The sequence below is a fragment of the Poecilia reticulata genome, linkage group LG3 (assembly GCF_000633615.1).
Source record: "Poecilia reticulata strain Guanapo linkage group LG3, Guppy_female_1.0+MT, whole genome shotgun sequence".
NCBI lineage: Eukaryota > Metazoa > Chordata > Actinopteri > Cyprinodontiformes > Poeciliidae > Poecilia > Poecilia reticulata.
In genome coordinates, this window is record NC_024333.1 from 5199230 (window position 1) to 5224066 (window position 24837).

Here is a 24837-nt window from a genome sequence, read left to right on the forward strand (position 1 = left end):
TGTTTGGACCAAGGCAAAAGAACCGGCGAAATATTTCAGCGAGACTGACGAAAACGGGCTGACAGGACAGGAAGTTCGTGCCGCTGGGATTGAGAGCCTCCGCACTTAAGAATATTCTGTTTGTCGTTGGTGTTCAGCCGGAGAAATAAACGGATGAATTCAATAATGGGCTTCCTCTCAATTAGATAAGATCCACTTGTTAACGTAATGGACACACACAGACACACCCTCCGCCCCCCCCCCCTTTTTTTTTTTGCAGCGCAATCAGTTGTCACATTTTGGACGTGGAAAGTTGCTTCCAGCTGCGGTGAGTGATGTGCACTCTAATAGGCTCTGCTGCGCAATATGTCACCTCTTCAACGCGAGACGTTCCGCAACGGTGAACTGCAGGGGAGGGGATAGGAGCGCGGCCCCGCTCTTCCATTTATCAGACCTGTCAGATGATGGATAGCGGAGGAATGTAGGTGGAGGTGACGGTGGTTTATCTCAGTCATCCTTCACGCTGTGGGCCCACAGCAGCCACTGATCTCACACTACCGCCAGCTATTTATTGTTGTCGGGGGGGTGTTCATCTCACCTGGGAAATCTTGCATGTCATTAAAACGGTTTAACAGTTCCTAGTTTGTCTGAGCAGGCTGCTGTAGTAGGTGTCAAATTATCTTTGGACAGTGAGCTATGGTTCACAACAAAAATCGATATCTGTCTGAAGGATCCGCAGTTTTGATCAGCTCAGTGTTGTAGAGTTGATCTTGTATCATTTCATAAAGCAGACGTGCTTTGTGCTTGTAGGAGAAATATTGTTCCCTCTTTACGAGTTAATGCCATCCTTTATGGCTGCAGTGGAATTAATGTGATTTTATCATATACACCAGCTTTACATTACCGTAGCACCCATATATAACTTTGCATTTAAAAAGAGGCAGTGTTACGTGCTTCTCAAGCACACAGTGCCATTTTACAACACAATCAAGTTATCTCCACGGTTATCTCCACTTGCTATAAAAAGGCTATATATCAAATATGACTTAAAAGACATTTCACTTCATAATTTAAATGCCTTGAAATTGTGTATCTCCTACTTTTTCTGAAACTCCACTTTCAGGAAGTCATCACATCTCCTCTGTTAGCCCTTTAATAGTTTTTAACCAGCTTTCAACTGAGAAGATGCATGACGGAATCAATGCAACACTCCAGGTATGTTTTTGATGAGGGAATAATATAACATGATGTAAAGCTAAAAAAAAGTAAATTTTTGCAGAATACTGCTCCTTTAAAGCTTTTTTTGTAGCAGTTTATTTTAGAATGTGTAATCTGCAGTTATACTGCACCTGTTTTAAATCTGTTTTCGGAGATAACAGATTTAACAGATAACAGATTTGAAAGAGCAATACTAGAAGAAAACCTATCAGAGGCTGCAAAGTACCTGACTGCGCCGTGAGGTTTAACATCTGGCTGGATATTGACCTTAAAGATACACCTAGATTAGTTTAGATCAATGGTTCCCAAACCTTTTTGTGTCCAACCTTCAAAATACAGCACAACACTCCATATGCTCTCTTATTAGTTGAGTGTGCAGGTATTACTACATTTTAGTTAGTCAAATTTGTTTACTTACATGGAGTTTGCCTTCTTAGGTTCTCTCCAGGTTCTCTGGCTTCCTCCTACACTCCAAAAACATGACTGTTGGGTTAACAGGTCTCTAAATTGTCGTTAGGTGTGAGTTCATGTGTGTGTATGGTTGTTTGTTCTGTGTGTTTTTGTTTTGCCCCATGATGGACATGTAGTTAGTTGCCCTATGACCTCCTTCTCGAACAATGACTGCTGGAAATAGGCACCTATGGCCCTGCAACAATAAGTGGATACAGACATTGTGTAGATGGATCTACAGCAGTGGTCCCCAAACTACAGCCCGCCTCTACATTTGGTCCGGTCCCCTGAACAATACCAGAAAGCATTTAAATTTTTTTCCATATACCATATTTTTCAGACTATAAGCCGCTACTTTTTTTCTAAGCTTTGAACCATATAGTCCGGTGCGGCTTATATGTGGATTTTTCTTCAACCACCAGGGGGCTCGTCAGCATGAAGTGAATCATTGGAAGTCAAAATTGGAAATAAAAGAAGAAAGCCCCATTAAAACAGAATTAGGTTTTAATAGGGAATTGAAATTTGAGAATGTTGTTGATCAGTTAAATAGCATTGAGGGGAAAAAGATTTTTCAGTTTTTTTAAGTAATACTGGGATCATTATGAGAATTTGAGGTATATATATTAGGATCCAGTAGATGGCAGTAGTGCAACAATAATAGATGCAAGCTGCCGTTGAAATCTAAAGAAGAAGAAGAAAGCGCCTATTTTCATTTAGCACATGCTAGTAGCAGACACGAAGGATCAGCACTTTTACTGTTACAGTTACCGTTCGGAAACTACCGTAATCAGTTCAGTTAAATTTAAACTTGGCAACTTTTTCTTTTTCAACCATAATAAATATGATATTCAATTGACCTGTCATGACTCAAATGTTGGGTGTCCACCCCCCTCTGCTGCGTGCTGCTGCATCGTTTTGGAAAACCTGGAGCGGAAGAGATATCTGCGGTTTATAGTTCGGTGCGGCTTATAGTCTGAAAAATACGGTATTTATTTCATAAATAGTGTTATTTCCTGTATTTTTTCTGTGAAGAACCCAGAGAGGGTTATTTGATTGTGCTTTCTGGAAAACAATTTTTTTTTACATTTAGGCACTCCTGCAATTGTCACACTTTTTCTGTTACAAACTGACTCCGGTCCCCCAGCAGAGAAGGGGAAAGTTATGTAGCCCTCACAGGAAAAAGTTTGGGAACCCCTGATCTACAGACTTGTTGATCTGCAATCCTAAGCAGTGTCTCAACTCCAACTTTGGAACCCCTTTTTTTTTTCAGATCAAAGCCAAAAAATCTCTGCCAAAAAGATGACATTCTTTTTATCCATCCAATCTGAGGGAACTTTCATTTCCCTACGAAGAAAAATGTGAACATTTTCAGTCTTAAGATGTGCAGAGGTGGGAAAAACAAATCCAATACAAAGCAACCAGTTGAGAGGTTTGTTGTGTTTCTGCCAAGGAGCAGCAAACTTTTTTTTTCAGCCTTCAAACTGAACTAATTTGCTGAACTTTCTGTCTTTATTCTTTTCCGTTTTCTGTGTGAAAATTTCATGGCTTAGAACGGCAGCCATCTTCCAGTAAACCCACCAACTAACCCAGCAGCCAAGCATTTCCTGCCACAGTTTGGCATCTCGCATTCCAGTCCGGCCCCGGCCCGACCAAGTGGAGCGTTACGTTTCAGCAATTAGATTAAAAGTTCATCAGGGCAGGGTGGTTGGGACCGGCCCAGGCTAAATGGACTATAACCATTCATCTGCAGACGCTACTGATTATATAGAAGTTGCTTGATAATTATTCAGGTGCTGATAAGTTTCTCCCCTGTCCCCTTTTTTAATTTCTGGGCCTCCACTAAGCGCTGCAACACGCTTCCTGTTTTTGCCACACAAATAATCACACACACAGTGCAAAACATTTTCATCACGGTTTGCAGATCAGAACTCATTTAACTAAGATATTTCTTTAAAAGTCCATAGACTTTTCTTTGTAAAGTTTTTACACAGAAGTTGGATCAGCTTCCTTTAGAAGCAGAAATGTTTTTTTTTGTTTTGTTTTTTTTAACCAGCCATATCAGGGAAGATGGAGAAATGTTTATTTACACAAACTGGATATGAGCTGGTTTGTGGATCAGCTGGCAGTTTGGTCTTTAAAGCTGGAGGCAACCTTTCTCAGAACCTGTTGCTTTGGCAGACATGAGGAGGTTTGTGTGTATGTGTGTGTGGACATAAATCATCATTGTCTGTGGGAATTTAAAGGGCCCCGTCTCAGCAGTTTACGGTGTTATTAGGAGGTCGACGTAGGCAGAGGGCAGATAGCGGGTTAAATTAAAACTGGGAGTCTGGTGCACTTGAATGTGGCTCACCTCTACTGAGGTGAAACTATGTGAAGCGGCTTTGGTAATTTCATTGTTCTCGTGTGAGACCCAGCTTCAGAATATTTTTCTGCACAAAAGTCATGTTTTGTTATTTTTTGTTGCATCTTTTTCACACCTTATTCACAAAAGAATTCAGCACAAAGCTGCGGCTTTGTCAGTAAATATCTGAAAAGTCTGTTGTTTACCGGGCCGCTGCCTGTTTCTGCTGGCAGAGTTTCTGTGTTGCCGAGCTGCTTCAGCTGATGGTATGTGGCACCGACAAATCGGTTTCCCTGGTCCGCTGCATGCTCTTTTCAGCCTCTCTTTGTTTTGTGGAGTTTGTATTTATTGATGCATTTGTCATCTTCTGTCTCTTCCTCCGCAGGCCTGAGCCCTCAGGAGACTCTGCTGCATTTCTCGGCGCGGCGTGGCCTTTCTCGGGTGACCTGCTTTCTGCTGCGGCAACCTGGAGCCAGGGAAGCCCTTCGGTTGGTCAACAAAGAAGGTCACACCCCGGCTGCCGTGGCGACACAGCGAGGACACGAACATCTCCGTGAGCTCCTCACAGAGTGAGTGCAGCTTAGACGTGGGCATGGTTTGACTCTTTCATGCTGCTGCGACCTCAGATGAATGCATAAATGCTCAAAACAAGGAAAGCATATTGTAATTAAATAACTTTTAAAAATTAGAAATTAATTATTCAATTTTTTTTTTATTTTGATAAACATGCTATTAGGGCTCAACAAATTGTGATTAATTAAATAATCAACTAATTTAGCAATTGATTTATTATTAAGTGGAGCACGCAGATTATAAAAAAGGCAAACAGTCAGAGCAATAATTAAGGCAAAATTGTGCAAAAACTATATATATTTTGAATTTATGAAGAAAAGACGTAAAAGCATTCTTTCAGCCAGATGACCGGCAGTGTGTAGCAAAGGTTAAAGAGGAACGTCTCTGGGACAAATTCATGGAGCACTGAAATGTTATTCCCCAGATGGTCAGTTGAATGTTTTAATACGAACATATGCATAAAATGATATTTATCTATCATAGCAAAGTAACACACTAGGTCATCACACATTTGAACAATGTGATTTCCACACCAATGGTCTCAGTATTCACCCACTATTCCGAAATAGAGCACACCAAGAGCAACACGTATATTTGAAAGATGTAACAGGACCTCACAGCAAAGAAAAATTCCCTTCATTATCTCACATTCTGACTCATGTGTAGCCTGTGTTTCAAAAATGGTCAGATTGGTAGTAGTGAGACATTTTTCTGTTTTTTATTTATTTTTTTACTTTTTTTTTATAGGCACATTGCTCTAAAAAATAAGCCATGGTTCATCCAAACCTTCCTCACACTATAACCTGGTCATTTTTGCTCCATGTGTAGCTTTGGAATTTTGGTTCATTTTGTACCTGATTTCTTTTTATTTATTTATTCATTCATGTTTTTTTTTCCCAAGTAGAAAATGGTATCAACTCCTCCGTCAGTTCACCTGACATTTCTAAGTAATTTCCTGCATTCTGCTGCTGGGAAATGTGACTATATGACTCTGTAAATCTACCAGCAGGGTCCACTTGGAGGGGTTTTGGTTTGATACACATTGGCTCCATGCCATATTCCATGAGATCACTATTAAAATAACTAGGAATAGAATGAAATACAGATTTTTTTAGACAATAATATACATATTACTTCAATTACCTTTGAAGCCTGAATATTTTTTGTAATTTATCTTCAAAACTAATGATTTAACTATGAAGAAAAATGAGTCGATGCTAATGGTTTTAGAGCACAGGTAAGAACTAATGTGTCTACATGTACAAAATGAGTGTGATGTACAGTGAAAGTGTGAATTGACAGGAACTGAAGGACTACGCAGGGAAGAAAAAGTTCACTGCAAACACTTGTATGGCAGCAAACCAGAAGGCCGCTAATTTGGTTCCTCCTTCCTTTGTTGCAATGATATTGTCTTCACTGAACAATAGAAGTATTCAAAGAACATGGGCGCTCAGCCCCCGAAGCAAACCTTCTCCAACTCGGCGCATAGAGACAATTTGTAGGCAAGTGGCATTCCCATTTCAGTCATGGGAAGTAGCTCGGGAATTCGAATTGTGCTCCCGTTGAAGTTGTCAGGTATTAGCCACAATATAACCCTCCTTACTGAAAAGACTCGTAGAGTCAAATTATGCCAGTCCTCTGTAGACAAACATATAAGTACAAGAAAGAAAGAAAAAAACCCAGCTGCTGACTAAATGGGTTGAGGATCTTAAAGTGGAAATGCTGCGTGTTTATGGCAGAATAGTTTGTACTTAACTTAAAATGAGGATGCCACTAACTGAAAGAAAACGGCCACTTAGAGAGCTTCCCCGTTGCCGGGTGTAGTTTTAAAACGTCCAGCCCTCCCTTTATGTGTTGATGATTACATTTGGCTCTTGAAAAGTGAAGTCACTCTCAGCACGGGCCGATGACTTCAGCCAGCGGGCCTCGGTGTTGAGCTGAAGCGATCCACCCAGGATTGCACAAACAGATCTGCCCTACAAAGAGGTGCGTCCCGCTTTACGGAACCGAATCTGCAAGCAAAAAAAAAAAAAGTCGGAACACTTGAGAGGAGGATTTAAAAGTTTTCCTGGAAGGTTTATCGACCAGGAGTGGCCTTTCAAGGAAGTTGTCACGGCGCTTGTTTCACAGCAGGGCCGAGACGGAGGCGGACGAGGCATCTGAAACTCTCCAGCTGGTGTCAGCGGATGCTCGGGTGTGCTGCAATTCCCCCACGCTGAACACACACACTCTGACGGTGAGCATTCGCCCTGGCCGCAGCGCTCCGACCCTTCAGGAGAGCGTGGAGTATCTTCTGCACTTTTTAGGCCACCTCCATGCCAAGGTGAGTCTTATCTCCTGTCCCACTGGTGTCATCTGGCAGCCTGTCAGCTCCTGGTCTTTGCAGTTTGTTTGTCTTTTTCATTTTTTTTTTTTTAACCTTCAGGCTTCAGTTTGTTTAAGCAGTGGAACACCTTATGTAATCACAGAAGCTGGCTGTTGATAAGAGACTGGAAGAGTGCGGCTCTGTTAGTTTCTCTACTAAAATAAAACCTAAGTGTAACGTTTTTCTGTCCTCTGCAGGGAGTTTCTGTCTTGGAGCTGCAGTTGGACTCACTCCACACTGCTGCGGAGTGTTGTGACGGTGTGAAAACAGACTTAACCTGTCAGGATCGACTCCAGAAGCTCCACTCAACGTCAGAGTGCTTGCTTTCAGAAACCGGAGGGAGCGAGGGAGAAAGCATCAAAGAGGAGAGCGGCAACTCCATCGTAGGTGAACTAGGCGAGACTCGTAACTCGGAGAAAGACAAAAGTTTGCCTCTGGCGTCAGAAATCCCTCCCCAGCAGCACGGCCTGGAACCCCAGGGGGACGGGGTGTGTCTTAGTTCAAACTCTCAGGGAAAAGGCTGCCAAGGGGAGTGGGAAGGGAGGGCGGCCTCCTGTCCAGGACTGAATTTGTGTGACAAGAGTGAAGGGGCACAGGGTGAGGCTGAAGGGGAAAGTGACACTGTGGGAAATGTCCCAGCTGAAGGCTGCGGTAAACAGGCAGAGGAAGCTGTGATCCGGGAAGAACAGGAGGCCGGAGAGGGAGAGGAACAGGAAGCGGGAGATGTGTGGAGTGGAGAGGAGGAGGGCAGATCAGAGCGCACGGTTCTGACGACAGCCAGCGGAGACTCTTCAGTCATGGGCCAGTCTCCATTGTCGGGGAGTTCTGAACTTTTAAACCCCACTGAATCAGAAGCAAAGCTGAGATCTCAGGAAGGAGAGAACATTGAGGAAGAACAAACAGAACTTCCCCAAGATCCCTTTGATGGGTTCAATCCAGATAAGGAGGAAGAAAAGGAGGTTGGGAGGGAAGAGTTAATGGACCCTGTTTCAACCCCAGGAGACCTCCCCGACCCGTCGGCGATAGCCTGCGGTGACGTAATCGAGCAGCGTGAATCTGCCGTTCCTCTACTGCTGATAGAAGGCCTTTGTGAGGGGGAACCTCCGCCAGACATAAACAGCCAAGAACAAAACCAGGAAACAGCTGGTCAGGATTACGCAGCCGAGCAGGAGCAGGGCTCCGGTCCAGAAGCTGCCCGTCATTCTGGGACCGACGTTGGAGCTGAGAGCGACAGCCACAGCGAAGACGCCACCAAACTCCAAGATTTTGCTCCAGACGAACCCAAGAGCTTCAATTTTTGGGTTTTGAACAGTGCCGAGGAAGGAACACGGACTGACCAGTCATCACTAGGAAATATGCTCACTAAGAGGAAGGCTGACCAGGATTCAGGCGTGGCACATCGTGTCTCCAGTGACGACGAAGGAAGCTTTAGATCTTTTGGAAGTTCTTCAACGGAAATATTTCACCCTACTCAGGATAATAGCAGTCTGCAGGAGGGAGATCAAACTATGAACGTAGATATTTCCTCAACAGGATGTACCGAGGACTCAAATGATCCAACACCCAGCGTAAACCATGAACACTCACTAGGTGACGACAATGAGCTTCTGTTGGACGCTGGTCCTGTCAGTTCCCTGAACCCTTCAGAGGGTAGTAGAGATGAGTTGGAGTCTGAATCAGGGCTGCTAGACGACTTTAAGACAATGGATTGCTTGATCCCTGAAAGTTGTGAGGAACTGCTTATAGAATGTCCTGAACAGGATTCAGTGTTGGATCCAATTCTTTTAGTCAGTAAGGAAGTCCCTACTTCAGAAGCTGGTGAAGGTGACATCAGGCAGTCCTCCAGCTCTGACGTTAATATTGACATCCAGTCTGAATCAGAGGTCAATGTCAACGGCCCCGTTGAAGACGATCAACAGACGGACGGCGATGATAAACCAGAGGCAGCAAAGGAGAGTAGGAATGTACAAACGCAGCCTGAACAGGATGACTTAAAGGAGCCTGAGGACACGGGGTCGGCTGAGGGTCAGCTCCCCATCTCAGCACAGGACGCTGATCCTCCGTCAGACACCGTAGATGGTGTCTCTTTGGAACTGGAACCACCTTCTGCTGTCGCCGAGTCATCTATGGATACTCCCGTCGAGGATCAGATGGCTGCCAACCCAGACTCTGCCGATTTACTGGATGGAGCGGCGGAGAGCTGCGCAACTGCAGACCCAGGTTGGAAACGCTGATTTATTTACTTTCCTCATTGGTTTTATTTCAGGTTCGCATCCTCATGCATCACGGGGTGATTTGTTTGTCAATGTTTCATTCCTAAGCTCATTTTCTAAATCCGATTCAGTGCTTTTTCTCGTGATTAATGGGAAAAGCTCTGCTAAGTTAAATGCCATGCAGCTCGCTTTAATTGTGGTCGGAGTGGGTTTTTAGCATATCTCTGACGTCTTGCTGATATATCACTGTCGCTAAGACCTGTTGCGCTTACTTCTTGAGCTTCTGAGATCCACTCCAAACAACTATATTCATACAGTGGCTTGCAAAAGCTTCAGTACTCCTCTAGCTACATTTTGTGTTACAACCACTAACTTGAACATATTGCATTTGTATTTTATTTGACAATAAAATAAAGTAGTGCAGACCTCTGAAGTGAATGAAAGAAGGAAGCAAAAAGTAAAAAACATATTCAACTCCTTTTATTGTGAAACCTCCAAATAAAATCTAGTGCAACTTGAATTGTTCTAAGAAGCCACTTAAACGATCAGTAGAGTCAGTCTGTATGTCAGTACTTCTCGGTATCTCCAGCTGTTCTGTGAGGGCTTCAGAGGTTTCATAGAAAGCATTAGTGAACAAACAGCTTCCCGAAGGACAAAGAAGACGTCGCACCACACGGGATGTTAGTAGAGTCAGTCTGTATGTCAGTACTTCTCGGTATCTCCAGCTGTTCTGTGAGGGCTTCAGAGGTTTCATAGAAAGCATTAGTGAACAAACAGCTTCCCGAAGGACAAAGAAGACGTCGCACCACACGGGATGCAAGCGTCCCTCAGCGCGTTGCTCTGGGGTTGAAATGACTAATCAGATTAATCGGATTAATCGTGATGAATTGATTACTGAAATAAACAACAAATTTAGTAATCGACAATAAAAAGACAATTTGCTGAAAGAACGATGCACTCAGAGCAGGAATTAAGCCAAAACTTGACAACAGAGATGCATTTTGCATTTAGGATGTATAAAAAACGTTTTTCAACCCAGAACTGTGGCATATATTTGGCTTTATCTGGTTAAATTTTTCTTAAAAACAAATGTCAGTTACGAATAATAAAAAAAATAACGGATTAGCCCTACTCTGTACTGATGTTAGGTCAAGCAGAAAGAACTGAGCTTTTCACATGTTGTTAGAAGTCTTTTATTTTTCTAGCTGCCACTGCAACCTTTGCTGCAAATGATCAAGCGTACACTTAAAGGAATGCTAGGTTTTTGCATTTTATTCAATAAAATGTTTTTCATTTTTCAAAAAAAGGAATTGAATAGTTTATTTCACTGTATAAAAAAGGCTCGGTATAAAAATCTGCAGATTGTGCAAATGTATTTTTTATATACAATTAATCGTCAGAATATTCTGTGGAATAGTCCATTACTAAAATAACCGTTAGCTGCAGCCCTACGTTGCTCATCTGTTGCACATTAATGAGAGGAGCAGCCAAGAGATCCATGGTAACTATGGAGATCTACAGCTCAGGTGACAGGACAACTATTAGTCTTATCCTCAACAGATTTGGCAGGCGGCAACACTTTCACGTTCTCCATCCCATCTGACCGAGCTGGAGCTGATTTTGGAAAAGAAAACGAGCAGCAATTTCCATCTCTAGATGTACAAAGCTGACTTACAGCAGTAACTCAAGTTGAAAGTGTTTCTACGAAGCATCTGCCGTCGTTTTCCTTCCCTTTCACAACTGTGCTCTGGTTGTGCAGACCCGTCACATGAAACATGTTAAAATGTGCGGTTGTTGCCTCACAAAAGTGGGAAAATGTTCAAGGGGCATCAATACTTTCGAAGTGTGCTTTTAATGTGATTACATGCATTGTTCTGGCTGCAGGGCGTCGCATATGTCAGCAGACGGCAGTCACATTACCTCCGCACGTGACCGGCTCTCAGACACACAGCTAGAAGGCAGGATTGTGCAAAACAAACACTCCCAGGCCAGCTGGTGTGTGTGTGTGTGTGTGTGTGCGTGTGCGTGTGCGTGTGCGTGTGCGTGTGCGTGTGTGTGTGTGTGTGCGTGTGTGGGTGCGTGCGTGCGTGCATGCGTGTGTTTGGAGCAGGAAGTGAGACTTTTAAAACATCTCTCATCTTCTCAGTGAGCTTCCAACACTTTTCCCATGTGCAGTTTTCACTTTTCTGAAATAATTGTGCAGAATAAAGACGGGTAGAGAGGGTGAGGTTGGTGCTTTGCGTCACTCCCGCAGCGGCGTGTCATTGTGAAGTGGGAGGGTAAATTTACAGCGCGACAGCGGCCTCGACCCCCTGGAACGTCACTGACAGGGTCTCTGATTTTTCTCAGGTTGTAAATCAATGTTTTGGACATCTTATCGTAGTCAGTTCCCCTTTTCTGTCCATTGTTTTTCACTTTCTCTCATATTCAACACATCATAGTTACTTTAGGAATAGGAGCAAAGGTTGTTTTTTTTTTATCTTCATATGAGGACATTGTCTTGTTTTTTTTTTTTTTTTGCCTTAACAGATGCTGGAAACGTGCCCTTTGGAAGCCTTTTAACACGGACTCTGTGTATTCTGAAGATGTGCTGTAGGACTGACTGTGCTGTTTGCGTGCATTTCTCCAGAGGCTGAAGTCGACAAACCCGAGGACGCTATGAGATGCACGGGGGAGGAAGAAAGCGGCCCAGCAGAGGGACCGGACTCCTTGATGGTACGATGAGAATCTCCTTGTTGTAAACGTGGCTTGGATGGTAAAGTGTGTCTTTAAACGCATCAGGTAGCATTTGGCAGGAGGATTTTTATTTTTTTTTTTAGAACAAAGGCAGAGTAAAGAGGCTGTGGAAGAACAAAAGCCATTTTTGACTATTATAAAAACACAGTTAATGTGTTTACATCTATTTTAAATCATTTTTAAAGTGTTTTTATATGTTGTGCAGGCCGTGGTTGGAGTAGCTGATTTGGATTTGTCTTACTTCTGTCGAGGATTTGTGGTTTATGCATCTGTAAATTTAAAGTTTCTGATCCGAAGATCATCTGGTTTTCATAGCATCTTAGCTGAAATTTACAGTAAAATCAAACCACGCCTGTCCACCTTATAAACTGATTGCATCTTTTTAAATTATTATTATTGCTGCCAAATTTCACTAAAACCCATTTGGTGTTTTCAAATATGGCTCAAATATTTAACTGCAGCAGAGCAAAATGCAAACAAATCCTGTTTTGAAGGCAGAAAATTTGAGTTAGGAATATAAATAATGCGAAAAAGGTTAGAAGTTGGCTTGTGTGATGTTACTACAGATAATTAAGAGCAAAATGAGAAGAAAAACCGATGGTGACAAGATCTGATTGATTTTTACTGACAAAAAGCCTGGGCCTCTTTTTGTTTGTGTCGTTGTCAGGATTGCTGCGCGGGTGATGATTTCAGAAAGCATTACGGAGGTTATTACAGTGTGCATATTTCCTGGTCAAATGTTGACAATGTTGTGATTTGAGAAAAGTTAGGGCTTCCAGCCTTTTTGGTCAGTGAATAACTCCACCAAATGTTTTTGAGGGACAGCAAGAATTCAGAGTGTCTATTGTAGGCTGAGTGGCTCTCCGACTTTTATTAAATCCCCATATGGTGTTGAAGATCCGAATGACTGTTAGGACTGCTTTAAGACCATCTAGGTCTCCTCTGCTGCTCTGTCCCAGGAGGCGAGCCTACTCTCCCCTTTCCTGTCTGCTCAGCCTCCGAACACATGGATGCAATCCTTAGCTAGACGAAGCTTTGCTCCCAAATGTTGCTGACTGACGGATTCCTCTGCAGCCATAGACTGGAGTGGCTCGGCTTATTCCTGGGCTGCGGTCTGGGTCAGCGGCTTGTTCTGAATGCCAGATGTGTTGGGAGGGATGGGGGGGCGAAACGAGAGGAGCCTGCAGGGCGGCAGGGTCGTCAGCAGAGGGCGACGTAACCTCAGCGGCAGAATCTTCTCCCCCCTCGCTCTTTGATTGTCAGAATAAGCCTCAGAATTCTGTTTGATTTCTGGGCCGAATAATAAGCAGCAAATCTGAAGGCAGGTGGAATTAGACCTGAGATTAATGCAGGAATCAATAATCCCACACTGTGTGTTTTGACTTGTTTAGACAGTGGGACACTTTGGCTTTGCTTGATTCAACATGCCTAGCATTCTTCCATCATTGCTGTGGGGTAAAAACCTTGCATCTCCCTTTTTAGTCATGTCAGTTTTCTTATGGAAATCAGTTTATATTGATCACCATCCTCATCTGTCTGGACTTTCATTAACACATTTCCAATTAAAAATATCAAAAAAGCATATATCTTTGACCAAACAGTATAAATTTATATTTAGAAGCCAGATGCTTCTTTTGTTTAATGCTGCGCTGCTTAGCCACACCTTGATGCATAAAGTGTAAAGCTCTTGTTCAGTCACTCCTGACGTAGGTTTTATTACCAGCAGCCAGACCGGCAGGACTGATGGATAAACATGAGATGGATTCGGATCAGCATTTTCAGTGTGGGTTTCTGTATAACAGAGTGGTTAGTTGGTGTTAAACAAACTGAAAATATACCTCAGAGAGTTCCCCTAAAGTAGGAAACGTTACAATCCAAAGAATGAAAGCAAAACCTCTTTGACCCTGAGAGAAAAGAAATGTATAAAAGTATATGTCGAAGTGGTTTATTTTGAGATGGAAAAAGCCACAGTTTTTTTTTTATTTCAAGAGTCTTCATGAGTTCATATTTGATTCTTATAGACCTCAGATAAAAGTTATATGGTAAAGCTGGATGAATCGTTATTATTTTGTTTCAAGTAAACCATCAAAATCTGTTATGACCATTGGTAAGATTTGTTGTGCAATTCATCGTTAAGTGTTTGGGAGCACTTTGTTATAGCTGGATGTTATGAAAATTTTGTATATTGTAATATTCCATGAGTGGTTCACATTCTTATATTCGTAGTCTCACTGTTTTTGCAGTTGAAGTGGAATAGATGCAGAATTTTGGTATGAGATCCTGTCAATGTTTAGTATAAATATTTAACTTTTAAAAAAATAAAGATTGGTCATTGCTAAACATTTTTTTCATGATAAACACAAATTTGAACAGTCAAATATTAGCATATGCGTAATATTTCTTAAACTGAGCTACATGAACCTGAGCAAAACATAAAAATAAAAACTTTTCAAGTGTATATATTATAGATGTGCCGATCAGGTTTTTTCCTGCCGATACCGATCACATAATAATAATTATGTGATCGGATCACCGATCACATAATTATTATTATTTTTTTAATCATAAACACTACCGGTTACATTATGTGGAAAAAGGAACCCAGAATTCACCTTAATTTAGACAAAAGCTTGTTTTTAATAACTTTTTCCAAGAAGAAAACTAAACAAAACAGGCATTGTGCAAATTGTACTGCTGTCGGTAATACTATCTTTAACAGATTGATAACATATGAAGGCTAAATAATGCAAAGAGCCAAAATAAAACCTCTCAACATTGCCAAAAAATTCAAGTATAAAACTTAACATTCAAAGGCAAAAACGGGTTCCATTACAATAAACAATCCTGAGTTACTGAATGAAAACTTCCTGATAGCATTGTGGCTAGCTGATTACTGCTAGTTCTGAGTGGCTGTTTCTGACTGAGTGGAGTAATTATGCAAAGCAGGGAGGAGATCGATTATTTTTTCAGAGATTATTTGTCTCATGTTAGGACAGTGAAAGTTTTAATACGGATGTAAAATGTATTTTTTTAAGTTAGATGCTGCAGCTTTAAGCAGAGGTTTGGTGTGAGAGTCACTACCAGGTGGAGCAGAAGCGGCGCTCCGTATGTGAAATATTACTACCTGTAGCGCGTAGCAGCGGTTCAACAGCGAGAGCAGAACCAGCGTCTTACATCGCAGCTCGAAGACTTAAATAATTTTGTGGGTTATTTGTTTAGCTTTCTGACCGTCATGCTAATCTGGGTGAGTGTTTGTAGCTGTGCGCTGCTTTACCTGCTATCTGATCCTCCATATGTCTTTTTTACTGCAGTGAGCCTCGATGTAGCCAAACTCCGTCATGTATGGCATTGTTTTTATGCCATATTAGATTCGTTGTGTTGATGCATTTTGACGTGCTTCAATTTTATGCCGCAACACGCAAACTTCCCCATTCACTCAGTGTGATATAGTTACACATCGCTTAGGATTTGTTGCTGTGCGTTTGCGCAGTGTGAAGGAAAGAGGAGACCAGCTGCACAGGCAGGCTGCGAAATGAGAAGCAGGTGATCGGTTTGTGTGAACGGCAACAAGAGACCGTGATCGGCTATCACCAATCATACACTTTTTCACGGAAATCGGCCGATTATGATCGGTGGCCGATCGATCGACACACCTCTAGTATATATAATATGTATTATATAATTGCTAGGAGTACCGTTCTGTTTTAGACATTATATGGAAGAAAAAATCTGTTTCATCATATTTCAGTGTAAGTTCAATTTTTTACATATCAGGAGTTGACTCCACAAGGTTACGTCAAATCCAGTCACGTACTATGCAACAAAAAAATGTGACAATATATATATAAAAAATATGAATTAAAACATTTTTATATCGGCAAACCCCATCAGATTAAGAATCAAAATAGTCTCCTGTGTTAAAAATACCATCAGAATGAAGCCAAGCTAATGATACTAATCTGTTCGTGTTCTGTTTTTCTTCTTTCTCCAATCCAAGATGAATATGATAAAAATGTGGGCAGATTTCTTTGGGAGGAGAAAAACCGTTTGTGATGGTGCTCAGTTAAAGCAAGGCATCCTTTATTGATTTAAATAATCTGTGATCAATCACTGCAGGTCACAGCCGAATTGCCCTCTTATCCTGGTTGTTAAAGACAGAGCAGTGTAGGGATTTTAACACTGACACTCAACAGTATAACAGTAGGGTGCGCTAGGCTATGCCATGGAGGAGCTTTATAGTTGATTCTTTGATTTGATATGACCAACTGTTTGGTTGTATTCCCTTTTATCCTTGTTATATTTGGAAATTTTGATCCAGTGAAAGCGTCTGTGTCACTTCATGAGTTGAAGTAAAGTGTAACAATTTAAACAGCATTGCCCCTCTTTTACTGGTTGCTAGGCACTGCCCACCATATTCTGCTGTTGGGAAATACTTCCTGTTGAATCAATAGGCAACTTCAAATACATATTAAGGACTTGGTAGGAAGAGTAATCGTCTTGCAATCTTAAAGTTGTGGCTTAATTTCCAGATTTCTCCTGTAACATGTCAACGTAGCTTTGGCGAAATTGATTTGCATATTGGTGTATTATTGTTTGCACATTAGTCAATGGGACTGGGTGAACATTTAATAGATGGATGATTTTAGCATCATAAAATTTAGTTGTTGCTTGCTTTTTTTCTTTCAGTTTTTTTGTTTAAAATTTAAAAACTCAAAATAATAGAAATACAAGGTGTCTGCACGTCCTTAAAATGTCTTATATTTATTTATCTAAAACTAAGGCCTTAAAATGTCTTGACCTTAAATACATTAATAGCAGGTTTTAAGTGTTGTCGTAGTAGCTCTATTTAGTCTTGGGACTTATCTCTCAGGCAACAGTTTGAGTCGCACGCAGACATCTTCACTGCGTTCTGTGAATCGAGGTGGTTGATGATACCACTAATTTACCTTTGCTAGCTAGCTGGTTAACTTTCTTGTGTCTATCATTGGTAAGTTCAAATGTATCAGCGGTTGGTTAAAAGATGTTCATCTTTGCCGCTAGCTCATTTCTGCTGAAAACCAAAGCAACACATATGAAGATATAAACATGGGATTTTCTTTTGTACATTAGTCGTGATGCAGGTCTTAAATTTTATTCATAATGGTCTTAAAATTTAGTTGTTCTTCAAAAAGAAACCCTGAAATGAGAATTTCATAAATAACAGCTTGTTTTTCTGATATCAAGGTAATGTTATTGATTTGGATTAATTCAAACATAACCGAAAACCTATGGACTCACCAAAGAACGTCAGGATGCAGAAGAGTAAGAAAGGATGTTCCCAGAAAAATAGTTCTCCCCCCCCCATCAAATGCAGTAACTGCTACTGTAGCTGCCTTTCCTCCAGTAAACGCTATGAATTCTTCATCAATGAAGTCTGTCGGCCTCACGATGCCTTCAGGGTCAGCTTTCACTGCAGACACACCCTCTCAGACGGGTTTCTGTTTTCATCCCGCGCTGTTGGTCTCATGTTTTAGTCAGTCTCTCTGGTGCTCATTAGGCGTTAGGATGGGCGAGGATTGTTGCCAAACTGTTGCTTGATAGCTAGCAGTAAAACACTCGCACGCGTCTGCCGGGACGTCGTTCCAGAGGATGATCATTGTCTTCTGTTGCATTGTTATTCTTCCATGTAGGCAGAAGAAAGCTGCGTAAAAAACCCCAACAACATCCAACCTGCATTGTGCACGACAGGTCCAGACTAGAGGCAGCATAAGCAAACATCCTGGTTTCATGGCATTAGAGAACAGCAATTAACAGCTGTAATATATGTTGTATGTATTTACAATTGCAGGATGTAAAAAAAAAAACTGTTGTTCTTGGAAATAGGTAAAGCACAGATGAATATTGACCAATCCTCTGTCAGACACGACCTGGAAGAAACAGACCGTTCATAAAGAAGAAAAAAAAAGTTTCAACACATGTAGAAGGAATAGATGGGCGGTGCTCCTGGGGACCATCTGTGTTTTGCACAGACAGCTGTTTTGGTTCTAGCGGTTGCTAGAACACGTCACTGCTATTTGTTGAGATCCTTATCTATGGCCCGTGAACTAGATTAAAAATAAAGCAGAGTTTGGCACTTACACAGAAATACATCATTGCTCTCATTTAAAACTGTATCATAGATCATGCCTACAATTGCAAAATTAATACACTGGCTGTTACAGTTACATTTATGTTCGCTAGACCATATCTTTTTTTGTTTGTTGTCTTGATTTTGTCATGCATGCCAACATAGACAAAAACATATAGTAAATTTAGTAATGGCTTGTAATCAAACATGCACGTTGCACAGAAAATTAGACTTTCTGCTGCTATTTTAAATCACCATTAGTCTGCAAACCAAAATATTTCTAATAGCTAGATTTTAATCCTGAATTTTATTTTCCAGTTAGCTGACCTGTAGGGGAGATGAAATGGATTAGGCTGAAAAACGCATCACGATACAAGTGTTCCGTTCATTGAAATCATTTTTCTGTTTATTGTGATATATATTGTTATTGATTCATTGTCCAGCCCTTAAATGGATGTCTGAAAAGTACACAACAAATAGTCGACTCTATTGCCAAGAATTATTAACAACAAAATCCAAACACATAATTCATTTCCTTTTTGTGCTAACTTTAAATACACATTTAAATTCATTTGAAATTTCAAGCTATTATAGTTTAGCTATTTGGGAAACCAAAATAAGATCTACATCTTTAAGATTTTCTCAAATATACAACATACTTTCAGCTTCGCAAAAGGTTGTGTTGGTCTGGAAGGGGGCTCTTGTTGACCTGGTAACACGTCGGCACCTCATAATCGCGGAGAAAACGCAGATTGAGGACGATTTAATCACACCAACTAAGTCAATAACGGCCTTTTGTCATCTGTCATAGGGTAACAATGCAGCACTTCTGATGGCTGCTTCACACGATGAGAGAGAGGCATTCACAGCCTCGCTAAGGCGAGCGAGAGCAAAGGCATGAGTCAGGCAGAGTCTGGAGAAGTTGAGAGACGACAGAGGACGAGAAAAAGAAGGGAGGGAGGGGAGCGAGGCGAAGGAGGAGGGTGGGACCGGAGCTGGAGTTTGGTTGGAGGCTGCCTCTGTGGCAGCCAGAGGTGAGGCTTAGCAGACAGCTTCAGCTCTCCTCAAGAGCGCTCCTCGTGGATTTTCTTCCCCCCCCAACTCCGATCCATAAAAACCCCGTTCTGGATATTTGTAGGAAAATGTACGAACGACACAAACGGAGGTACAGCCTCTGCGCCAAAGGAGAGCGCGCGGTGGACGTGGTTCTCATCAAGGTAGGCCACTTCCCTGCACTTTTCAAACAAAGTTGTTTTGGCGTTACAATACGGCCGGTGCCACAGTAATAACAGTCATTTTGGAGCAGAAGCTTTGAACGTAGAGCCATTAAGAGCTGCAGACAGATAAAAACGTAATGGCAAAAGTAGTAAAAGGCAGGGGGAGAAATTTGAAAGCGGGACCCAATTCATAAAAGCGAACTATAAAATAAAAAAAGGAGGCCAGAGATAAGTAATGTTCATCATTACTTTAAACAAAGTCAATTTAATAGTGCCTCGTGAAGTGAATTAGCAGCCTCGGTTCCTGAGACAGGTTGGTATCGCAGGCCTGGTAACGCTGACTCATAAAAGCGTCTTCCAAAAAAAAAAAGAAAAAAAGTTTATTTCTTAAACAAAGCATTACCAGAAGTATCATAAATTGCTTCAATGTGCTTTGACAAATCTGTGGGGGTCTGCCATGGGTGTTTCAAGGGTTTTCTGTTGTGTTGCACACTGGTGCATGATTGCACGTTTGTTGATAGTGGCCCTTCAAACACAGAGTGCTTATTATTCGGGGCGGAGTGTGGTTTCTGCATGGAAGCTCCTGCATATGCTTGTGCTTTATGTGACACCATGGCGGATGCCTGCTCTCTGTCCATCTCTGTGGAGCGACTGTGCATAAAACTTAATGAGGCTGAGGCTGTTAAAGGTCTTCTCGGGGTTATTTGGTCAGCACAGCGGGTACTTGTCCGACAAACTCTGCAGCTTAAACAGAGTATAAACTTCTCTGAAAATGGCTGTCGTACTGTAATTATATCCTCTCGAGTACTGAACTGTAATGATTTTGTGTCAAATCGGTTGAAATGAGAGCTAAGTGGAGTTTTTCTGGGGTTTTTTTGTAAATGGGGTTTTGCACGGCTCCCAAAAGGGGAATACTATTTAAAGCCCCAAATGGCACCTTTTCTTTTCTACACACAGAACTCTATAGCAAGTTTGTTTTTTCCACTGTGGAGTTTTGTTTGCCTTGATTGCTGATTTGGGTCTATGCTATTTCGACATTAATCACAATCCATTAATTTTCACAGTGCTGAACCTGCTCCAAGCCAAATATGGAGCAGGTGACAAACAAAATCACACATTGCGATTCAGTGATCCACACAAGATGTTTCAGAGAATCAAACACCACCTGATCGAGTCATAATAACGGCGTTTACTCTCACTTTGGCTCGGAAAACCAATCTGTCATTTGTCAACAATGATGCTCCCAACTGAAATCTAAACCAACATATTTTGCTCAAATTAAATGTAAAAGTGTTGTCACACCCTTCACCCCCAGTTGTTCCGCAAACATGCAAGAGAAAGCAAAGTGATCTAATGGCTTGGGTTGATATATGTTCAGTTAATTTACTTTTTATCTCAAAACCAAGAAGTTCACGTTTGTTTCTAGCATTTAAGATAACCAAACCCTGCATTTACTAAAGATCTTGGTTTCAAAACATCATGTTCCAGGGTATTGCTGCACACTGGCAGTAAGCTGCCCTGAAAAGAAGCTCCTGCATTTTCTGTCATATTAACAAGACTACTGTTGTGAAACTAAACAAACTATTTACAGTTAACCTTTGCACTAACCGATGCTTTCCCTACTGGTGGGAACCTCACTCATTTGGTTACACCTCATGATCATTGCTGATTGAAATACTGTAAGTAGCCAGAATAGCATATCAAAAGCTTGACCTTTCTGCTCGTCTCTTCCTTCATCTTGGAGCATCTTTGCTACTGATGATCAAACCATGCTTATAGCATTCCTGGCATAACGTCACCACAGAAGCTCCGAGTTGGGTCAAACTCTGGACTTCTGTGATACATGCAGCACAGAGAAAACCAATTGAGAATGAAGAGTGTAAAGTTGTGTTAAACTCCTTATATATTATTATTAGAGGAGTAGATAGCAGTGGTGGAGAAGTACTCAAAAAAATGTACTTAAGTAAAAGTACAAATACACAGACAAAAATATACTCAAGTAAAAGTAAAACTACCACATTAACATTTGTACTTAAGTAAAAGTAAAAAAGTACTGGCTTTTAAAAATACTTAAGTATTAAAAGTAAAAGTACTTGCTGAATGCATTACCTAATCCCTAATACAATATCATTAAGTGAACCGATCTATTTAATTTTATTTCACTAGAAATGTGCCATTTTAATGAACAATGCCACAGATAAAGCATGTTTTTATTATGTTTACTCTGTAACATAGTTTAGACTTAGATATGTGATTCTATGCATCATAATTTCAGGGATGGAAACATCTTGTCTCCTGTCCTAACATAGCATGAACTTCACTTTTTTTTTGCCACTAGTGGCAATCCAACAGTAGAAATCCAACAGAAAGGGGATGGAAAGAAGGTGGGTGGGGGAGGACATGCAACCGAGGAGTTGTAGTCAAGACCACCTACCCAAGACCAAGTCAAGACCAGCACCCCGCGCTACATGACACACAAAAAAAATAAGTTTTAACTATCAAAATTGCTTTTCAAATTGATCTGAAAGATCCACATTCCCATAAAAAAACTAGATATTAAATACTTAGAGCTGAAATGAATTTAATCAGTAAAGATCCGTCCAGAAGAATCGAATTGTTCCTGAATGCCATCACTATATTGCACTTTGGTCACAGCGTTGTCCCATATTTGCGACACCTCAGTCAACACCTCCACACAATAATTCAGCGCATTAGTGACAACTTTTTTCATTGGAGATGCAACATGTGTCTCTGTACAGCTAGCTTTGCTAGCATCACGTCCACGGAGCTTACCTTTCTTTAAGCTTTCCTTCCAAGTGACKCTAAAAGKTGGACAAAGTCCCACCGTCTGTGAAAGCGAAGCGCTGCTGATTTTACATGTCGCCATGTCAATTTATGCAGCGCTATTTTATTACTGACGATTATACAGACATATTCTCCCGCTCAGAGGAAACCACTGCGCATGTCTTGGAGCTTTGTGTGTGAGTAACGACAGACAGTGACGACAGATACGTAAGTCACGTTATTGCTCGGATTTTACGGCGCCTCCTTAAGTCCCTGAACTTCACATTTTAACGGAAAAAAGCACAATGCGACTTGGATGTAACGAGTAACGCGACACTTTTGTAAAAATGTAGTGAAGTAGAAAGTACAGATACTTACTGTAAWATGTAGTGGAGTAAAAGTAGAAAGTATCCATTATTAAATCTACGTAAGTAAAGTACAGATACACGAAAATTGTACTTAAGTACAGTAACAAAGTACTTGTACTTTGTTACTTCCCACCACTAGTAGATAGTTTAGCCTGTTGAGGATATAAAAGAAAGTAAGTAGGTGCAGAAGCTAACAAGCCCAGCGCACTGCATGCGCACTGCATGCGCACATTTCTCTGCCCTCCTTCACTTCTACCAATCACACATGACCTCAGTGCGCTTTGATACGCGACACTGGCGGTGATTTGCACGTCACTCACCTAGGCCTGTCGCGATGACAAATTTTGCTGGAAAATAAATTGTACCAGAAGTTATTGCGATATTGTAATGGCATAATAATGCAAGATTATTGATCTCAAAGGTCAATAAACTTTAATTTATAATGAACATTTAATACTGGAACTGGAAGACATTTTAAATATCTAAAATAAAACAAAACGGAAGCAACAAATAAAATTAATTATAAAGACTGTGTAAACAAGATTGTCCTTCAAAAAAAGGGCTAGTTGAGACCAAAATAAAAGAGTGAGACCACAGTCATCCAGTTTTCGGTAGAAAGAGAAAAATTATTAATAGTGTAACTGGAAATTATTGATTTTTCTTCATCATGCAATTAATTGATTTATTGCTAATTGCGACTGGCCTAGACTCACCCTGCCATTACAGCAAGCGACAAAATGGAAGACATTAAAAAAAAGCTAAAAAGAGAAGTTACTGCTTACTTAAATGGTGGTCTAACAACAAAAGCAGTAAAATCTTAATTAAAATAACATGTGGGGTTTACTTCTTGCTCAGTCCTATAATAAAAGTAAATTTGTCTTGTCAGATCAAGCTTGGACATAATGTCTCTTGTCGGGATGGATCTTTTAGCTGCAGTCTCAACTCTAATCTGTTTTTAAGATCTTGAGGATGTCATCTAAGTTTTTCAGCATTGATGCGCTATGATCAAGGAATGACCTTTATCACACATGCAAAGTACTTTTCTGTTGAATGTGAGTCATCCTGAGATTCACATCTGGAAGAAGCTGGACTGCTCCCTCCAAACTGGAGATTAGTCTCTGTCACAAACAGACAATTTCTGTACAAAGTTCACTTTAAAAACACCACCAGGATTGTCTGCATTTGCCCATAGCCACCGGTTGGGACTTGGGGATGAGGGCACATGAAGGAGAGTATCTGGGAAAGTTTCCCTGCTACACGTAACACCTCACTTTGGTCTATTTTTTCCTTCCTGGACTTGTTCTAATGTCAGCTTCTCTGTACAAAACAAGGCTAGAATAGCAACTGTGTGTGTGACAGAGAGAGACACACTGACAGAGGAGCAGGGAGGAAAAGAGAGTGAGCGATATGATGGTGTGGGAAAAGGCAGTGGCTGGCTAACGGTTTCCTCTGCCCTCGGATGGAAACAGGCATTTGGCCAAATGACTTCATTCCAACCAGCGTTTAACATCCCAGCGTCTCTCCTGGCCAGGAGTCACAGAACACATCATTACTTTACTTACCAAGTACAGTCACTGTGAATGAGCCTTTATGCTCGACTAACTAACTTCGCAGTACACTAGATTGATGTGTAAGTACTGCATGCGGTTCCACAGATAGATGGGGAAACACCCAACAGACTTCAGAAAGCTATTCAGTAAGTCTTTCTTTCCATTTTTGGGAACTTATTTCCTGTTTATTATTCAATGTTTTCAGAGAAAATGGCAATGCTGCATTGTTGATTACTGTTTGCTTTATAGAAGAAGAAAATGATGTGGATGAAATATCTATGGACTTTACTTGCTGTGCTGCGGTCAGCTTGACAAATTTCAGAATTTCTAAGAAGTTGCTCTGGAAAGTGTGCTTTTTCTGATGGTTTTCAAATTAATAAGTTGTTTTCATCCATCCATTTGTCCATCCATCTCCCTGTCAGTCTGTCTTCTCAATCCATCTTATGTCTGTCATTCTCCCAATTCCTCCATCTGTACCTGAATACTTTTCTAGGCCTGTCTGTCCAGTCCAGACATTTTCCTCTCATTCCATCTATCCGCCCTTTTCCTAAACCCATCCGTCCATCCTTTTCCTCATCCATCCATCTGTCACCCAATCCATCTTTCTAACAGTCCATCCATCCATCCATCCATCCCATCCTTCTTCCAATCCATTCTGCCACAAATGAAACCTTTTCAGTCCATCCATTCTCCTCCTAATCATCCATCCACCATCCATTTGCCCTTCCCCTAATCCATCCATTCATACATGACACCATTTCTGTCTTTGGTATCTATTCTCCTCCCAATCCATTCATTTCCACTCCAAGTCCATCCATCCTTCTCCCAATCTGTTCAACCATTATTTTCCCATCCATTCATTCATCCATCCTCTCTTCTTCCAATCCACCCACCTGTCCGTCTTTCTTATCTGTTGGTCTGTCCTTCTCCAAATCCA

At 41.2% G+C, this 24837-nt stretch overlaps 1 protein-coding gene across 11 annotated transcripts in view; it reads left to right on the plus strand.

The window, feature by feature from the left end:
* Window positions 1–24837, plus strand: part of akap13 (A-kinase anchoring protein 13) — a 137380-nt gene that overhangs the window by 48210 nt on the left and 64333 nt on the right. For 10 of the 11 annotated variants that reach the window (XM_008404818.1, XM_008404821.1, XM_008404828.1 and 7 more), the window contains 4 exons: window positions 4374–4557; window positions 6692–6884; window positions 7124–9146; window positions 11769–11854. In XM_008404818.1, coding sequence (XP_008403040.1) covers window positions 4374–4557; window positions 6692–6884; window positions 7124–9146; window positions 11769–11854 — 2486 coding nt within the window. The remainder of the gene's footprint in view (window positions 1–4373; window positions 4558–6691; window positions 6885–7123; window positions 9147–11768; window positions 11855–24837) is intronic. The other variant, XM_008404820.1, reaches the window with a different exon arrangement.